The 19,162-nt window shown below is 35.3% G+C and overlaps 1 protein-coding gene across 1 annotated transcript in view; it reads left to right on the top strand.

The window, feature by feature from the left end:
- The first annotated feature begins 7,903 nt into the window (after positions 1 to 7,903).
- ITK (IL2 inducible T cell kinase) overlaps positions 7,904 to 19,162 on the top strand; it is a 57,509-nt gene continuing 46,250 nt past the window's right edge. Inside the window, exon 1 of the mRNA XM_087955094.1 lies at positions 7,904 to 8,153. Coding sequence (XP_087811220.1) covers positions 7,953 to 8,153 — 201 coding nt within the window. The 5' untranslated portion in view covers positions 7,904 to 7,952. The remainder of the gene's footprint in view (positions 8,154 to 19,162) is intronic.

The raw sequence follows: 19,162 nt of genomic DNA, 5'->3' as shown, positions 1-19,162 counted from the left end.
TCACTTTCCGGCGCGCGAAATTAATGCATGTGGCGCACCGCTCTCCTCATTGGCTTCCGCGGAAGGGCGAACGCCTCCAAACCGGAAAAACGAAACAGACGCCGTTCGAAGCAAATCGCAGGCCGATAAAAGGGGCGGGGCGGAGGAAGTTGCGCGTGCGGTGTTCGTTGCGAGCCGGCTGTTGTTTAACGGGCATTTTGTCTTCTTCAACTTTTCCGTCGTTGCTTTTTTTCTTCTTCTTCTTGAAGTCGTGCTAAGAGGAGGCCTTTAAGCAGATGGGGGGCGGGGAGGGGGTTGTTTTCGGGTGGCACCTATTTCCCGAAATGTTATCGTGGTTTAGAGGAGCCGTGGAACTATCTAGGGTTTTATTGTAGGTGTGATTAGGCGGTCACACAAATGTCAGTCAAATTCTTTCAAAATCAGATCTTCCCTGGGAAGTGTTCGTGTTCAAGAATTTTAAAATGGCTTTAATTATATTCATGCTCATCTTACAGATCATTACCTATTTTGTTTACCATTCTTCTATATATACTTCTCCACACATTTCACTCTTCATAATTCTATCTTATTCAATCCATCTTAATTTAAATCATTATATTTGTATCTTTTGCCCATCCTTTATTATCCCTCTATCTCATTCCTTATAATGAAAAAAAAAAAAGAATTTCTCCTGAAATCTCTAATCAGAGTATGATGCCTTTCTATCCTCTCCCTAAATATTAGATTAACATTTAAAATGACACCTAATACCCAATCTGATTCTGGTTGGTACATTCTATCTATTAATTTTTACTTTTAATAACAATAAAAACAGAGTAATAAATCGAAAATGTTTAAATACATAGTATCCTCCTAAATACGTAGTTAAATAATAAATCTAAATAATAAATCTTATAGCATTCTCATTGCCTTTCCTTCAATATTTTATTACATTTTAAAATCAATCATTATTAAACATTTCAACATTTTAATTTCTTATTAACTCTTAAGCCATTCTAATTTTCTATTTCTAATACAAATATTACAATACCGTCTTATGTACCTTGCAAAATCTTTTTAAGAAAATTTATACTTTACCCTTTATCCCTAAAAAGATTCCTCTTTTCCTATCCAATTTTAAAACTTTGTGGCTTTTCTCCGCCTTTCCCTTTCTTTCTTCCCCCACCAGATCTTCCTACCTCCCCTTCTTCTAACCTCTGTCTTGCTGGCATCCTTTCTCTGTTGTATTCTCTTTTTCTCTTGTTTGCTATCATTGTATTTATTTTGCATCATATTTTTCTCTTTCTTAAATGTTTTTTTAGATCTTAAGTCCTTCATTTTCCTCGCTTTCTTCCTTCTTTCTTAGATAAATTTTGGGATTCATTAAAGATGGTGTCTTCGTCTTCTTCTTGTTGTTGTTCCATCTGTCGCATTGTCTGTTCATAGTTAACCAGCGCCATTTCTAAAAATAGAAAAGCTTTTTCCATACCATCTTTACAGGCTGCTTTTGTTTGCTCATATTCATCCCTCAGTTCCTCAAAGGAGAAAGCCATTATAAATCTTTTCTTTTTCCCTCTTTCTTCTTACTCCAACCAAAATATTCCAAAAGAAAAGTAAGACAATCCCAAAGTCCACAATCCTCAATCAATCCAAGCCAAGCCAAAATTTCCTCTTTCTCTTCCAGGGTAGTATCGGACAAAGGAAAAAAAATAAATCCAAATCTGTGTTTTGAAGCCTTATTAAAATTTTATTTCTGTCTCCAAATCCTTAAGGCATCTCCTCCAACAAAATCCAACCAGATAAATATATTTTTGTCCTCTCCTTCCGACTTATCCCATAAAGCTTTTTTTACCTGAAAAAAAAACAGGTTTCTCAATATCCGTTTGTTAATTCCGTCGGGAGGAGAGTAAACTTTCCTTTCAGCACCTCAGAATTGCCGCTTACTTTCTCTTGTGGAAAGAATCATCCAAAAAGCCATCACTTCCAGGAATTAAATTAAATATATCTCAGAGTCCTGGATCGACCAAGAAGACTTTCACTTTTAAAAACTTTCTCCTCTTCCTCCTGTGCATACTTGCCCAGCTGTCGGCTTCTTTGTGGCAGCCATTACGGACCGCCGCTTACGCCGTCTTGGTAAAAGGGGTTCTGCCGGCCAGGGAGGGGTCTGCAACACCCCAAACCCTTTTCCGGATCCCCCTATCTTCAGCTGCCCCTGCAGGGTCAGCCTTGCTCCGCACCCTTTCGGATCGGAGCCCCAAAAGCGGCTAGCGCGGCAGGGGATCGCGCAGCTTCGCGAATCTCTACCGCTTGCAAAGCCGACAAACCGGAGTTCCGCTGCAAAGCCCATATAAAGAGAGGTACCGGGGGCCAAGTTACTTTACTAAAAGATTTTTATATGTTTGTTTGTGTCTGTTTATGTTTTTGAGAAGTATTGGTGAAACCTTCTAGAAACACAGAAAGAGAATGACGATAATCAAGTCAGAAAGAAATAGAGGACAAGAGATGTTTTTATGCTCATATAGAAATGGTTTAAAATAGAATTGTATTGTATAAGATAAGGTTTTATCTGACTTGTAAAATTTATAATGGAAAAAGGTTCAAATATGTAATGGTTGATGATGATTTGTTTGTTTCTGAAATTAATAAAACTTGTTTAAAAAAAGAAAAAAAAGAATTTTAAAATGGGTTCGTGCCATTTTCCCCACTGCTAGACTAATTGCTATACTTAACAAATTTCCCGTTATTGCAGATAGAGGGTGGGGGAATCTAAAAACTTACTCTGACTATATATTGTGACTTCCCTGTGAACTTGCAAGTTGGCTATAGGAAATAAGGTGAGGGTGGTTTTCAAAACTTGTGAGTACAGGATTGTTCATAAATGTAAAATAAAGGATTGTGTAACTGATTTGCCACACCCACAGTCTTACTAGGAGTTGAAGTACCTGGTGCTAAGATACTATGGTAATTTGGAAAATAATAATTTGAATTGTATGTATACATTTATGTAATAAAATAATCCTCTGAAGGTATGCTTTCCTGAAACAACGAGTTGTGCAAAGCTGGAGTTGCCAAAAATAAACAGATTGTCTGTCCAATTTTGTAGATTATTGTCAGTAAATTCTAGAAGAGAATTAGAACAAACTGAAACTGTTCCGAGAGCAAGGCTGAATTTATTCATTAAGATAGTTTGATGCTGGAAAGTGCAGTGGGTGATTTTGTTCATTCACCAGAATTAAAATAGAATATCCAATTTGGTCCATTTATGCACATGGAATATTTAATTGTATTTTACCATATTCTACTCAGTAAAATGTCTTGAGAAGCTCCTGTATAACATGTTGGGAGACCCAAAATATCTTTGCTGTTTTAAAACCAGCTGTTAAATTTCTTGACCATGAAATATTCAAATCTAAATTTACCCTTGTATCTGTATGGTTTATATATTATTGTAGGTATTTGTTTTATCACCTGGATTTGCTTAATGTTTTTGGTGGCTCAGGGTAAAATATGGTGGTTAGATACAATATTGGGCAACTAGGTAGAAAAGAGATTTTCAGTAGTTTATGCTGCCAGAAAAGGAAGCATATTCTTCTGTCCTAAAGTGACTGTTTTATGTTATCAGGACAGTCTGTGTTACTACTGGTATGTTGATAACTGTGCCTGGCAAATTGTAGTTGAAATATATGTATGTTCTGGTAATGAACACATTTTTGTCCCTTTTTAATAATGCAAAATGCTAAAATACTGTTAGATGAAAACAAGATCAGTTCTTAAAATTATGAGTCAACATGCTGCCAGTTGAAAATCAGAGGGTATTCCTCATTGTAGAGCCTCACTTCTTCATATCTGGAAGATGGGTATTTGAGGTATCTCACCAGTCACATCTATCCACTCTTATCAGATCCAGCAGGAAGGATATATTGTGAGTCCTGTTCATGAAAAAATGTAATCTGATAGACCCAGGAGGACATCTTTTTTTGGCTGTGAACCCCTACCCTTTGGAACACCAGTAGATCAGATTGGTTCCATCTTCCAAAATAGCCTGATGACATGGCTTTACCATCTTGCCTAGGGATCCAGGAACATAGACATGAAGTGTTTATATTACTAGGGAAACTGTACTCGTCCACTGATAGTTTTGTTTTTAAGTTATTTGCTATTTTTTTGTATTTTTTGTGTTTTTTAGCTTTGTTTGCTGCCCAGACTCACATATATAAATATAAATAAACCAAATTAATATAAATATACCAAATACATATGAAAAGAAAATATTTGTAACACAACATAAAGAATATAGTCGATTTCATATTATCAATACATATTGTCACAATACATATTATCCAATATGTTTCTACCTCTAGTTTTCCAAATGAATTTCTACTGCCACCTAAATTTCACATGAAAAATACATTGTTAATAGATCAAATGAAAACAAAAATGTATTATTTTGTGGTCCACTTTATTACATATGTTATGCCACACTTGGGCAGCAGAGAGCAGCACTAATCATGGCTTGAGAGGAACTATCTTTTGCTTTATGAAATACAGTGATCTGTAGAAAGCACTAAACATACTTCAGGATGAACAGTTATGTTTTGCCATGCTTTTATAGAAAACAGCCTTTTGCTTTGAGAAATGCAAGTAGCAGGTTTGGAAGATTTAGGGTTGAAAAAACGATATAGAGCAGTGGTGTCAAACTCACTTCACGGTGTTGTCACGTGACGTATTGGGACTTCTTTTCCCTTCGCTAAACCAGATGGGGGCGGGGCCAGCACATGACACATCCAGCCCGCAGGCCATGAGTTTGACACCCTTGATACAGAGGGAGCAACAACCCATTCCAAATGTTTTTTTTCTGAATCAAATATTTCACTTTTAAGTGAATGCTTTGAATGAAAATGATTTTTTTCAATAACAAAATCATATAGACTTGAAACCAGAGATATTTTTATTGGGAATTTTACCTGAAATATATAGTAAAGACTTGAAATACCTGATTGTAAATGTATTAACAGCAGCTAGGATTGTATTTGCTAAAAACTGGAAAAATGAGAAAATACCATCACAGGAGGAAATTAAGAAAATATTGGAATGTGCTGAAATGAGTAGATTGACATTTGAAATTAGAGAACAAGAGGATAAACAATTTTATAAAATTTGGGATCTTTTCTATCAATGGTTAGACAATAAAATACAGTAATGAAATATGTAGACTTTTAGAAGATAATAAATATATAAAGATGTACTTCTTTCATATTATATCTACAAAATGATTTTAGGATAGATTTGGGATAATATGAACTGTTATAAAATAAACTTAGTAAATTATGATGTAAAACATAAATGAATAAAAGTATAGTCAAATGATTGATTAATGATACTAAGGTATTTAATTTTTGATTGACAATATGAGATATGCAATGTAATTGTAATTGAAGACTACGAAATGGAAGCACAAAACAATTTGTAAACCAACCGGCGCACTGTATGTACACCTATGGAAGATAGCTTGATGTTTTCATGTTTGTTTTGTTTATGTTTTTAAAAACCAATAAAAAAAATTCAAAAAATCTTGCATATAATTTATGCTCCTTTAAATCAAAATTTTCAAAAATTCAATATTTGAATACAAATTGAAAGAGAAAGCCTATGTCACAATTTGTGCACGTTCTTCATACTTAGGAGTACGTAGTATATGTAATGTAATATATTATTGCTACCTAGTTTACTGTTCTATAAGAAAGCAATGATAGAGTATAGCGGAAATAGCAACTGAGGAGCATAGTATCAGGATTCATAAATTTCATATAAACAGATAATGAAAATTAATAGCATAAGCTTGGCTAATGTGCCATCCATTTGGCAATAGCAGCAGTAGCTTCCATAGAGAGCTTATAGCAAATATGCCCCGAATACAGCCTTTTCTTTAAATATAGGACCAAAAAAAATGATGGTTGGCTAGGCATAATTGTGTAAATCCATTTCTTGTCACAGCTTCCTACTAATAATCCAGTGACAGTTGGAATATAAAGGATCACTTCCAGACTATAAACCTTTTATAAAGTATTTTACATTCAGTCATTCTCATTACCTGGACTTTGGCAAAGACTTTTTGTTGGAGATGGGTGGTAAAGGAGCAATTGAATTGGATGTCATCAACACATTGACCTCATTTCAATCTTTGCCAACATGGTCATGTCGATGAGCCCAAAATGGAATCTTGCAGGTCAATTGACTATAAGTTAATTATAGTCCATTAATGTCATCTGTGTCACATAGTTCTGAACAAAGTACTAGATTCCTGTAAAACAGCACAGCCAAAGCTCAATCCTGACTGGCAGTTCAGAAGAATACAGTAGTCAAGTATAAAACTGAGAGGAAGATTGACTAACACAATTTCCCCCATGCAGTTTCTAGAAAATATAATCCGTCAAAACCACCTAGCAATTTCAGCAACCATATCTTGCTGAAATCTGATTCAAATAGGTTAAACAAATCAATATTATTTATAAGAATACCTGTAAAACTTATCTTGATCACATTTTCTAGGAAGATAATCCTAGAATATTTAAAGACTGCCCCCTAATTGTGCAGATCTCCTTGGTCAAGGGAGGGTTCTTTGGAAGAAAGATTATTGTCTCTCTCCTGCTAGGAGATAATTGGCTACCTCCATATATGCATGGTATAAGTCACATGCTAACTGATTTAATCAGCCAGTCAAGCAATTGGGATAATCCACATTCTTCCTCGCACCTTATATCAGGGGTGTCAAACTCAAGGCCTGGGGGCCAGATCTGGCCCACGGGGTGCTTAGATCTGGCCTGCGGGCTGTCCTAGAAACAGTGAAGGACCAGCCCGCAGTCCCTCTGCCAGCGAAAATGGAGCTCAGGAGGACTGTGTGAGGCCCTCTAAGCTCCATTTTTGCTGACAGAGAATTGCAGGAGGCCGTCGCAGCCCAAAATGCATTTTTTATTTTACTGGCAGAGTGCTCGAGCCACAACAGGAGTCCCTGACACGAGTGAAGTTGAGCTGGCCATGCACACCCCAGCCCCCCTCCCCAAGGTCAAACACAACCCTGATGCAGCCCTCAATGAAATCAAGTTTGACACCTCTGCCTTACATGCTTTTCTTAAACTTTAAGTCAAAACAATGAAACAACTATTGGAAAATATTTGCAGACCCACAAATTCTACTGAAACTGAGCACAGACACCATGATTGATAATACTCTTGGTTGAACAACTGAACAAAATAAAATGACTAAATGAGCACACAATAAATTGAAAGTATAAATGGGTAAGAGAATGGGCCCATAGATAGAAAAAATCATTCAAACACCCTAAAAATATAAGCAGTTATAATTTTATATAGTTATGATTAGTCAAAAATTATGATCTGTGCCAAATGATTTCATTCAATTATTTGATTCACTGTTTTGATCAATGAATAATGGTTAATCTATTTTGGTGGCTTTGCTTGCATTTGGGAAATAAGTGCTTAAATTTTAGGGGATCTATTTCTCTATAGTATAGAGATATATGCAGAGATATTTTATATAGTCTATAAAATATGTATATATTTTCTACAATGTTATGAAGAAATATCAACATAAATTAAGCATACTCAAGACTTTTTTAAGTATATCAGTAACTGTGGCTGATTAAAAATCTGAACTTTGGAATCAAGTTTAAAAATGTCAAGGATTAAAAAATATTAATTTCAATTCTTCCTAAAGCTGAATACAGCAAACAGTTGTCATTCAAGCTTTTGAGTTACCTTTCAATTATATGAGTAACATAAATTATAATGTATTGTGTAGTGTGTTTGAAAGGATGTGGTTATGGCTTTTATATCAGGAAGCTATAGAACAGTACGGCCTGGATGACAGATGGAAAGATAAAGCACCTACATTGTTTTTTGCATCCACGTTTGAGACAGTTCAGTCTTTGTCTCTAATTTCACTTTCCTGGTGTCATGTGTGGAGTATTAGGAGCAGATCCCTTTTCATCCTGGAATTTGGATCATTACATGCTGGCAATGAATAACTCTGTTCTTCTGGAAGAAGAACTGATCAAAAAATCTCAGCAAAAGAGAAGGACCTCCCCTTCCAACTTTAAAGTTCGATTCTTCGTCTTAACAAAATCAAGATTGGCATATTTTGAATGTCGGCCTGGGGTAAGTATGCTATTTTCCATGAAGTTTCCTAGCTCGGTCACTCAAAAGATACAGATGTTCTTAAGAAAATGAATATTTCACTGGGTTTTTTTTTACTGTTGATTTTTGGAGAGCAAGGATTCAAAGTTTTACTCTGTTCAAAATTATCTATACAATGAATTCATAGTATATGCCCAGTAGCATCGCAGCTATTTTGTAAACAAGGCTAGTGACTTCCCATGGCTAACCTGGACAGAACAAAGCTTTCATCAGACTAATGATTTCTTATATGAAAAATAATTAATTTGTGAATTAACACATTAACTTGTGCATTTGAGGGGAATAATAAAGGCATAATGCTGTTTATCCCTTTACACAGAAATTTAGCCGCAATATTAATACAGATAGTTCTGTGTTTTTCGCCCATGGTGTCTATGTCTTCAGTTTACATGAACTGATGTATATACAAAAATGTTGAATCTCAAAAGTTTGATAATAAGCTTGAGCATTCTCAAGGACAGTCTTTTGATTATAATTGAAAGATTTATCAGGGTCCATATTTTTTATTGAAAAACAGGGTTATGCAGGTACATACAGAACCAATATTTTATATGTATACACACATATACAACCATGTTAGAAAAATTTGTCTGGTGTATCTTGTTCAGGAAAATTGAGTGTTCTGATAATACTATTGTTTCTATAATTTAGATATCCTCAAAGGAAGTTAATGTGCCTAATGTTATTTTTCTAAATACCTAGCAAAATGAAATATAGACTAATTCTTCAGATCCCTAGCTTAGGGAAGTCCATCAGCCAACTCTCCAAATGCCTGGCAGGTAACCATTATCAGCTAAACACTTCAAGTTTAGCTAACCAATTTGGAAGCCACTGCTGAAATCATAGGTATTTTAAAATTATAGTTTCTTATTTGCCACTTTATGATTGTTTTGTATATTTATTTCTGAAACAGTTTTGAATTTAGGATCTTGGATATTTTCGAAATACATTTTTTGCAGATAATTCTTACAAATGGTTAGGATAAAATTGTTACCATTGTATTGCTTTGTCTTTCCATAGAAGCTGGACTGTCTTCCTTTAAATCACTCATGAAAATAGAATGAAAGGCAATGTGCTTTTTCTGGCTCATTGTTGGTTCAAGTCCTATCATCAGCTTCCTTTCACTTCTTGCTCCGCAGTGTTTTTAATATCATAAATAGGAGGTGGTAACGGATGATAGAAAGGGAGTTATTCTGAATAGGAAGGACAGTTTCCCTCTTTATTATCCAGCTGGACAGGTGAAGGGCAACATCTAGTGCCAAAGGTAGGAACTGTCAATTCAAGTGGGGATTCTTTTCTTACATTACCAGTAGTTTTGTCTTGTTACTTCTTAAGGTTGCAGAGATTCAAAAAGGAAGAGACTGAATACTAGAGTTATCCCCGAATACTTCTTGATTTACCCATTAAAAGACAGTGTGGTATTCCAGCTCAGTATTTTCTTTTTTAATAAGAAAATAGAATAAGGGGTAAAAGTAACTAATTAAAAAATAGGGTTGCCAAATGGATTATGAACATGTCCTTGTAAAGTTCTCTGAACAGGACAGTCAACTGCATGATAAAAGCCTTGTTTGAAAAAGATTCACACCCAAGAGTGGTTTTTGACAGATATTACCATTAAAAAAGACAGGTGGTGTAGTGGTTAAGGCATCAAATTAGAAACCAGGAAAAGATGAGTTCTAGTATTGCCTTGGGCACGAAGCCAACTGAGTGACCTGAGGCCAGCCACTTTTTCTTATCCCTAGGAAAAAGGCAATGGCAAACCAATTTTGAAAAACCTTACCAAGAAAACTGAAGAAACTTATCCACATTGTCTCCAAGAATTGGCCGTAATTGTATGGAAGACAAAAACAGTAAAAAAGATGTTGCATGACCATGCTATTCCTTTATAAACACTTTAGTTTTAAGAGATATAAATAAGAGAACTACTGTACCTAGAAGAAAAAGGATTACAGTGAAAGATTGTGTCTGAATCTCATGAAATTCTATTTGTGAGCCAGGTTGACTGGAAGTAAATATTGAAATAGATCTTGGAGTTATTTCTGTTTTAATTTATTGTTTTACCTCCTTGAATAAAAAAGATATGATTCATGTGAACCTTACATTGAATGAAACCAAGGATAAGGGCCCCCAATTTCCACACATTTTCCTACATTTGATGTGGAGTGTTAAATCTTGAAAAACAGAAAAGCAGTAAAATAAAGTATAATATTAATTAAATTCTGAGTTGAACACCTCTGGTAAAAAGTGTAAATTATGTTCTGATAATATAAGGTGAGATTGATACATGTGAGATCTCATCTCATATTTTAAAGGTATCTCAGAAAGAATTAGATAGGACAGGACTGTAGCTACAACGTCCATAATTATTTTTTCAACTATCTCTCCTGTACTTTCTCCAGTATCATCTTAGCTGTACCATCTTAACTGATTGAAAACTAATTTTCTTTGAAAAATAATAAGTTTAATAAGTTTGAAAACTGACTCATTAAACATTTTAAAAAAGAAAACAAAAATTATTTTGCCAATTATTCAAAAGCATTATGTAGATATTTATGTATTGTTTTGGTTTTACTGTAAGCCACCCAAAAAAATTATCACCAAGTGCCCTAAAAGTGGGGAAAAAAATCAAGACAATCCAGTTGCCTTTTGAAAAGGCACCTTTGAGACAACCATGACCTGAATGATCTCCATTGACATCACTAAGTGCCCTATAAATGTTCAGAAACTTTGTATTGTTTCTTTTTTATTGCTTTTTAGTTAATAAAAAAAAGGAAAAAGCACTCTCCAATTCCCAACCAAAATAACACCACACATACACTTAGGCTATTACCTCAAAGCTCAGTCAAGGATCTTTTCTGAACAATATCTCTTCATGCAATACATTCAACCAGTTTGCAGTAGGCTCCCATATGGCTGTTGTTGTTAGTTGCAAAGTGGTGTCCGACCCATTGCGACCCCATGAACAGCGTTCCTCCAGGCCTTCCTGTCCTCTACTATCTTCTGGAGTCCATTTAAGCTCACGCCTACTGCTTCAGTGACTCCATACAGCGACCTCATTCTTTATTGTCTCGTTCTTCTATTGCCCTCAATCTTTCCCAGCATTAGTCTCTTTTCCAGTGAATCCTTCCTTCTCATCTGGCCTTCTAAAGAGCAGTCAGGGTTGATCTTCTCTAGGATTGACCGGTTTGATCGCCTTACAGTCCAAGGGACTCACAGGAGTCTTCTCCAGCACCATAGTTCAAAGGCTTCAATTCTTTGGCGCTCAGCCTTTGTTATGATCCAGCCATACATTGAAACTGGTAAAACAATAGCCTTGACTACACACACTTTTGTTGGCAGGGTGATGTCTCTGCTTTTTAGTATGCTGTCTAGATTTCCCACAGCGTTCCTCCCCAGGAGCAAGCATCTTTTAATTTCTTGGCTGCAGTCCCGATCTGCGGTGATCTTGGAGCCCAGGAAAATAAAATCTGTCATTACTTCCATTTCTTCCCCATCTATTTGCCAGGAACTGATTTTAAGTTAAAGTAAATAGCAGGTGATTGGAAGTAAATATTCTGTATCTTCTACACTGTATCTTTTAAACATTGGAGCTTGATATCTGTTTTGCAAGCAGATAAAAGTATCAATATTTATTGGCATGTTTCCATAAAGTAATAATTCACTTTTATTCTATTTTTAACCTACTTCTTTATGTAGTCCAGGCATATATAATTAGTTTAATTTGAATAATCTATACAAATCAGGCCCACTTTACGAGTGGCATATTGTAAGGCAGGTGCATAATACAAGCCGCTAAAATGTTCAAGTGTGCTACTGTACAAAGATGGAATTAGACTAAGACATGGGTCAGGTTCAAGCTCACTCCTACTGGTTGTTCTGGGTGACTTTGGGTCAGTGTCCTTGTCTCCCTCCTTCTGGCTCTCATTCTCTCATTCTCTCACTCAATTACCTTACAAGGTTGTCATGCAAAAACCTCGGAGGTAGGAGTGCTATCCAGTCTGCAGATCTTCGCCAAAAGTTGTAAACTTTAATGTTGAATTTTTTTTTTCTAAAATAGAACCTGATATATTTAACTAAATAATATTCATTTGGGGGGAACTTGGTCCCATTTTTTACAGACTGCAACTTGGCATACCAATTTATGGGCCAGGTATGACCCTCAGCCTGTGAAAAGTAAGGTCATAGAAAATTACTCATCAGTATATATTACTTGCATCCTGATTGTGGGTCATTACACTGCATTTCCTCCCTATCAATGGAATGTGGGCTACAGTATTTTGACTTGAAAGGTACTCTCTCAATTGCATAGCTTGTATATAATAGTGTGAGCATCCCCAGGACAAATCTGTCCCCTGGTTACACTTGTATATTACTAGCCAAAATGTGTCAAAACATAATGTCATGCTATTACATGCAAGGAGATACTTCATATGGCATGAGTAAAATTAGTCTCTATTTTGCAGAGGGTCAGAACTTTGTGGGGTCGGGGGCTTGCGTTGCATGATCACAACTGTGATCTTGACTTTTTTGATACTCTTCCCCAATGGGTGATCATATATACTTTTTTCTGCCTGCCAACATTTTTTGAATGGAAAAATGGCCTTTCAAGAGGAAACAGAGACCTTTTCACCCCATATTAATCTTCCATTTAAAATTCCGGCCTTAGTGATGATAATATAAAAAAAAAAATCCCCAAGGGAATTTTTACATGTTTTTAAAATTCTCATTGTTATTTCATTGGCTGAGTTACACTAATTTCTGACTTAATTCATCAAACCTGCTCTGATTGCAAAAGTGCAAAATTCAAAATGTGTCATGGAACATCTTTTGTTCTCGCCACCAGAACTGCAGCGTTGGTTTAATTACGTAGTAAAGTGCTTGAATCTTACACCTGCAAAAAAATGTATTTAGGATAATACAATCAGTGCTTACCAACTCTCAGAATCCAAGCATCATGGAAAGAAGCTTTTGTAATTAGTATATGATTAGGAGGGGGGGTGGGAAACTACAGAGAGTCCTTGACTTACAAGAGTTCGTTTAATGACTGTTCAAAGTTACAACCCTGAAAAAACTGACACATGACCATTTTTCACACTTACGTCCGTTGTGTGAATCTCCACTGTCACATGAGCAAAATTCAGATGCTTGACAACTGACTCGTACTTATGACCGTTGCAGTGTCCCAGAGTCATATGATCCCCTTTTGTGACCTGACAAGTAAAGTCAATGAGAAAGCCAGATCCATTTAACAACCCTGTTACTAACTTAACAATTGCAGTGATTCACTTTACAAATGTGGCAAGAAAAGTCATAACATGGGGCAAAATTATCTTAACAAATTTCTCATTTAGAAACATAAATTTTGGGCTCAATTAGTCGTAAGTCAAGGATAACCTGTATTGTGCAAAATAAACTAAAAATACTTAATTGGTTTGCACAGTGTAGTTTATAGGCACAGAATATTATATTGCCCTCACTATGCCTGAACATTTGGCCTGGGAACAAGGATTCTTAATGCCAAAGTTAAACCAGATTGGCATTCTATTTTTCCTTAAAACAGGAGTAAAGTGCTTCAGTGAGTAACCAAGGGCAGATACTAAAGGATCTCTAATGCCCCTATGACTCTTCTGATATCTGTTTGAACTCCATCTCTGAACAAACTTTTGGCTCCCGGGGCTACCTTTGGTGAAAAGTATTCTCTGGTTGTGCCACACTACTGCAGTTCCCTTTCAGAGAAAGCTATTAAGTCTTGTTGACCCTGATTTATGTTGGCCTTTGTCAGTGAAATTAATTGGTTTTCTTTGGGCACCAGTTCAATGATCAATGATCTCATGGCTATGTTTTAGCATGTTTCAATTTGTCTGCTATTACAGTCTTTGTGTTTTCTGGTTTTAGGTTCTATTTGGTAAATCTGCCTTGAGGGACATTTGCAAAAAGGCATCATCCTAATTTTAAAAAAACTGAAAAGATTGGGAATACTTGTACTTCTGGAATTCACATTCTGGAATTTTGCTGAGGGTCAGACTGGTTGCCAATTAGACTCCAGACATATGCATAGTTTGCATGCATACGTCAGTGTATGTAAGGTCAGATTTTCAGAGGGGGAAAAAGTTTTGTCTGCAATGGTAATTTGCATCTTATAATAAGGAAGCCAGTTATGAGATGCTGGTGGACTTATGCAAGGAGTCAAGCTTGAAAACACACACCCATTATGAGTGCTTTCCTTCATGATGAGATAGGTCCTCATTGTGCACTGTATAATGAATTTTGAAGACACAGATGCTTATTGTTGATAGTTTTTCTGGGGTTAAGTCTTCCCCTGATTACATACAAACCTTTCATTAACTCTAATGGTAATTGCGTGCTAAACACAAGAGAAGAAAGAACTTCATGTGCCAGGATGACAGTTACAATTTAAAAAGTCATGGTAAGGATTCCTGTAATAAAATTATAACTGTATTAGCAATTTTAGAAAATGGAAGCTAAGTTAGCTATCTGGTAGCTGTCTCTGATTACATAACTCTTCCATGTTAAGTCATTTTATCCTTTCCTTCTTTAAGAAAAAGAATGTACTCTTTCATTGGAGGTAGATATGTGTTGAACTGTTTTAAAATTTTGAGTGACTTCTGAATTATAGACATATTCTACATTTATAGAACGTCACATGCAAAAATGTGCAAAAATGTAACCAGTGTAATTTGGTGGTGGCAGAATTCTTGACAGCAGTAACTTTTGGGGTGTCAGTCTCATTTGGTCATATCAGGGTTACTTTATAATATAGCATGCAAGATTCTTTGGAGAAAAAATTGATGGTAGCATTTGAGGCATTTAACTGACAGTGCATTACAAAACAGCAAGAGCTGCCTTATAAAAAGATACATTTTTAAAAACAGGATATAATACAGCACATTCAGAAATGCCCATGGTGGGATAACAAAGACACAGAACAGCTGCATTTATAACATATTTATTAAGTTATTCAAAGCCTAGCAAAGCCTGTGTGTGATGAGGAATTAGATGGTATAAAAATACAGGATTCAATTACTCCACATTTATTTTCTAGTATATTGCATGATTTCATCCAAGATACATCTCTCCATATTAGCCCTTCCACTGTCATGACTTTCAGATCTGTTGAACAGCAATATTTACAATGTCTAGTCATCATAATGTCCATGAGTTTTAAATCCAGTTCATTTGAAAGGTACTGTGCTGACAAAAATTCTTATACACTTACTCCATCAGTCATGAAGCACTGATGGTATTTCTTGCTGTTCTAAAGAAGACATGCAGATCGCCAGGAATAGTTCAATTTTTTTTGTATCATTTTTAAAAAAATCTTAAATCATTGCTTTTTTTCACATCATGATAATCTAGAAAACAAGTCTGTCAGTAATGGAACCATGATCAATAAGAAACAAGCTCTTCTAGCTTTGGATCTCCTCAATCCTGCTTTGAAGATTTTGATAATTTGATATTTGATTGAATCCAGACTGAATTAGAAAATCACAACTCATAAGACATAAATCTTATGGGAATGTTCAGTTTCTAATTTAAATAAATATTTTAAGAATACATTTTAAAAATCCATTACTAAATTTGATATATGGCAATTGTGCTATATACCTCTTGTGCTATCACTTCTTCTTTCCTTATAGTAAAATCCTTAAACAAGTGCCACAGCTGACCAGATTTTCAGAAGTTCCACAATTCTCTCCTGAAAACCTGTAGCTTGTAAAACTTCCCTCATTTTTTGCTGATCCAACTGTGTTTTCAACATTTTTATCAATATATATAAATGGACATAGAAACCTCTATCATGCAAATATAGTATATTTAGCATTTAAATATGCATTTTAAAATATTGCACATCCTTTACTTACGTTATTGTATCATAATATTCACAAAAGTCTGATATATGAGCTCACGTGATACAGGAGCCAGGTGAGTCTGAGAAAAAGTTGCTTCCCTACAATCACCTGCCAAAACTGACATCATGGTTATTCAAACATTTTCAAGGAAAAAATTAAGAAAGTTCAGCTACCTTTTGAAAAGCACCTTTGGGACAAACATGACCTGGATGATTGAGAATCTCCATAGACATCACTATCTTTAACATTTAACTCCTAAATCATAATAATTGTGCTGAGTATGGAATAATGAGAGTCAAAAGTCATACATTCTAAGAACATCTAACTTGGGGAATGCTGGACAATAGAGAGGCATCATAGCTAATACATAGGTGAGAGCTGTGAGCAAGGTAACATTCATATATAAGGGTGGTAAACCATAAAAGCAATAAGCCTTCATTATGTTTATTTCCAATCTTATTTCTTACCTATCAAGCTTAGTTCAGAAGAATGCACCTTAGGTGATAGGCAGTAATTGTGAAAAAAAAATCTTCTACAATAATTTGATCATTTATTCTGCCGTTTTTGTGTCTTTCTCTCAGTTATATTTTTATACAATGCCTTGAAACATCTGCTTAGAAAGAATCCAACCATAAATTAACTAAACTAAATCATAGATACATAACTTGTAAGGTGCATGAATATAATTTTGAATTTAAATAGATTATTCTGCTGAAATATATCTAAGTGTGCAAAACATTCATATATATTTCTGTAAAAATTGTTTAAAATATATTACATATTTTATGAGCTTAATTCTAAAGAAACGTGTAGGATTGTTGGGCTTAAATTGCTTTGTTTGCACATTTTGCATATTGTATACATACCTATTAGGAGATATTTTTGAACCCAATGCAATTTACCATGGAGTTATGAATGAGAATGAGTTTTCATTATTGATCTGAACATATCCAGGACAGAAAAGAAATGGGACACAGACTCTAGATTTAGGCAAGCATTTCTTTGCCATAAGACAAAAAAGGCCTCTCTAGTAATCCATTCCCAGAGTTGATAAGTAGATTCTTTTGGTGAAGTCTGCTGGTACGAATGAAGACAACTTTCCTGTTTCTCATTCCACTTACCCAAAGCAGCACCAGATCAAATTTGACTGTTCTCCACAAAAGTAGAGTAGAGCTGGGTCTATTTACCATTTGGATGGTAGACTTCAGCTGATATTTTCATGAACCCATCCATGCTTTTTCCAATATTTCCTGTTGTTTAGTTTCCCAACTGAATTAGGCTCAGTCTTTACTGAGTCTTTACTCTTTTAATGTTCAAAAGCTTAAGTGATAAATTTAAAACCACCCAAGAGTAATTTATTTATTGTGTCATCTTTTAAATGAACACTTTTATTTTTGCAGGTTACTTGAAACCATTTTTGCTTCTGTTGGATACAATTTTAAGTATGTGTGAACAAATGACAATTCTTTAAAAAAATAATAAAAGGCAAGTATGTCCTCTGCACTAAGAACCAGGATCAGGTCTCCTCAGCTATTTCATATTCCAGGGAATATTAAAACTTCAGACTGGATTGGAAGGTTGAGAGGGAGGGAAATCCAGCAAGAAAGTACTAGCAAATCCTTCTAAACTGCTGCTGGTAAAATTGCAAAGTACTATATTATCAGTTCCCTAGGAGCTGTGCTTCACTTGAAGAAGAGCTTTATTCTCCTTATATTGGATAACAGAAGATATATCCCACACAGCTCAAATCTAATTTTAGTTAATATGTCTGCTGCTTTAAACCATTCTGCCAAGTTGCTTCTCGTGTTATCTGCCAAATTTATTGATGTGCTTTTTTTTGCATTTTATGTATATAGATAATACAAACTTTTGTCAAATGCACTTCATGTTAGTGCAGGTGCAGTGGGTATTTTAATTTATTCTCGTTTTTGTTACTCTGAATTGTATCTTGTGGTTTTTAGAATTAAAACCACCTTATGAGAGACTGAGACATCTTTTTGCAGTTCCTCTCCTGCTGTGCATTACTTGAAAAGCAGCAGTAGCCATAAATACTAGTTCTTGGACGTTTTATAGGGTCACTTTTTATAATCATTATCTGTTGCACTAGTACATGGATAAGGAAAAGAGTTCCCTAAAGATATCCTGGATTAGTACTTTCACAGTCCTTCTTAGTTGGCTTGTTTAAATAAGGTTGACAGGAGTTGAACTCCAAAATATTTCAAGGGCACTAAGTTACCTGCTGAAGTTCTATGGATTTTTACTCTGGGATGTTGAAATTAATTGTTATATTGTTTTCACTTGAGCCCTGAATTAGGTCCAACCCACAAAACATGTAGCTATCAAGGTGCAGCAAGCAAGGAACTCATAAAGTGCCAGCTTGCAGTTCACCCAGCGCATTCAGTTTCCTATCAATTACTGTCAAGTTCCATGATGAAGGAATCAATATGCTTTTGGGATCTGCAGAGAGATGTTCAATTGCTCCATTTTGCAGTGCTAAGATGGTTGTAGTTCAGAATAGATGACCGTGGTGTTTTTTTTAGCATACCGACAAAAGGGAACTAATTGTAAAAATCTACGGTATATATGGGCATTCAGCAGTTTGTAGCCCTCAGCCATTTTATATGCATTCTGCTCCCTGCTCTTTGCCTAATTAGTATTGTAAGCAATTAAGCACATTGATTAGTGGTCTCCTGTCTTCTTTCTAGCAATAATGATTGGGAGAATCTGATAGACTCATCACAATCCTATTGTGTAAGACTATATTTACAGTTCTCTCTTTATGAGATTCTGTAGGAATCTCACTAGAAGCAAACCCTTCAACTGTACGCTTCAACAAAATTAGCGTCCTTGATCCTGCTAATATTGCCTGCTTGTCTGAAGTTAAGAATGTATTTCAAATCTAACATTGAAATTTCTTTCCCTCATTTGTTTGACTAAGAGTCAGTGCATATAAGCACTGTAGAAATACATCTGGGCAATATTTGCCATGTTCCCATGATTTTGCTGTCATCTCATCCCCAGATCACAAGTGTGACAGGGTTAGGTGAAGTTTAGGCATATCATCACTGAAATAGTTTTTCCCTCTGATTATGATACAGA

This window comes from Notechis scutatus, chromosome 2 (assembly GCF_049901735.1).
Source record: "Notechis scutatus isolate UNSWTSFEM ecotype Mainland chromosome 2, rNotScu1.2, whole genome shotgun sequence".
NCBI lineage: Eukaryota > Metazoa > Chordata > Lepidosauria > Squamata > Elapidae > Notechis > Notechis scutatus.
Note: the sequence above shows the minus strand (reverse complement) of the source record. Positions and strands in the feature narration are given on the sequence as shown.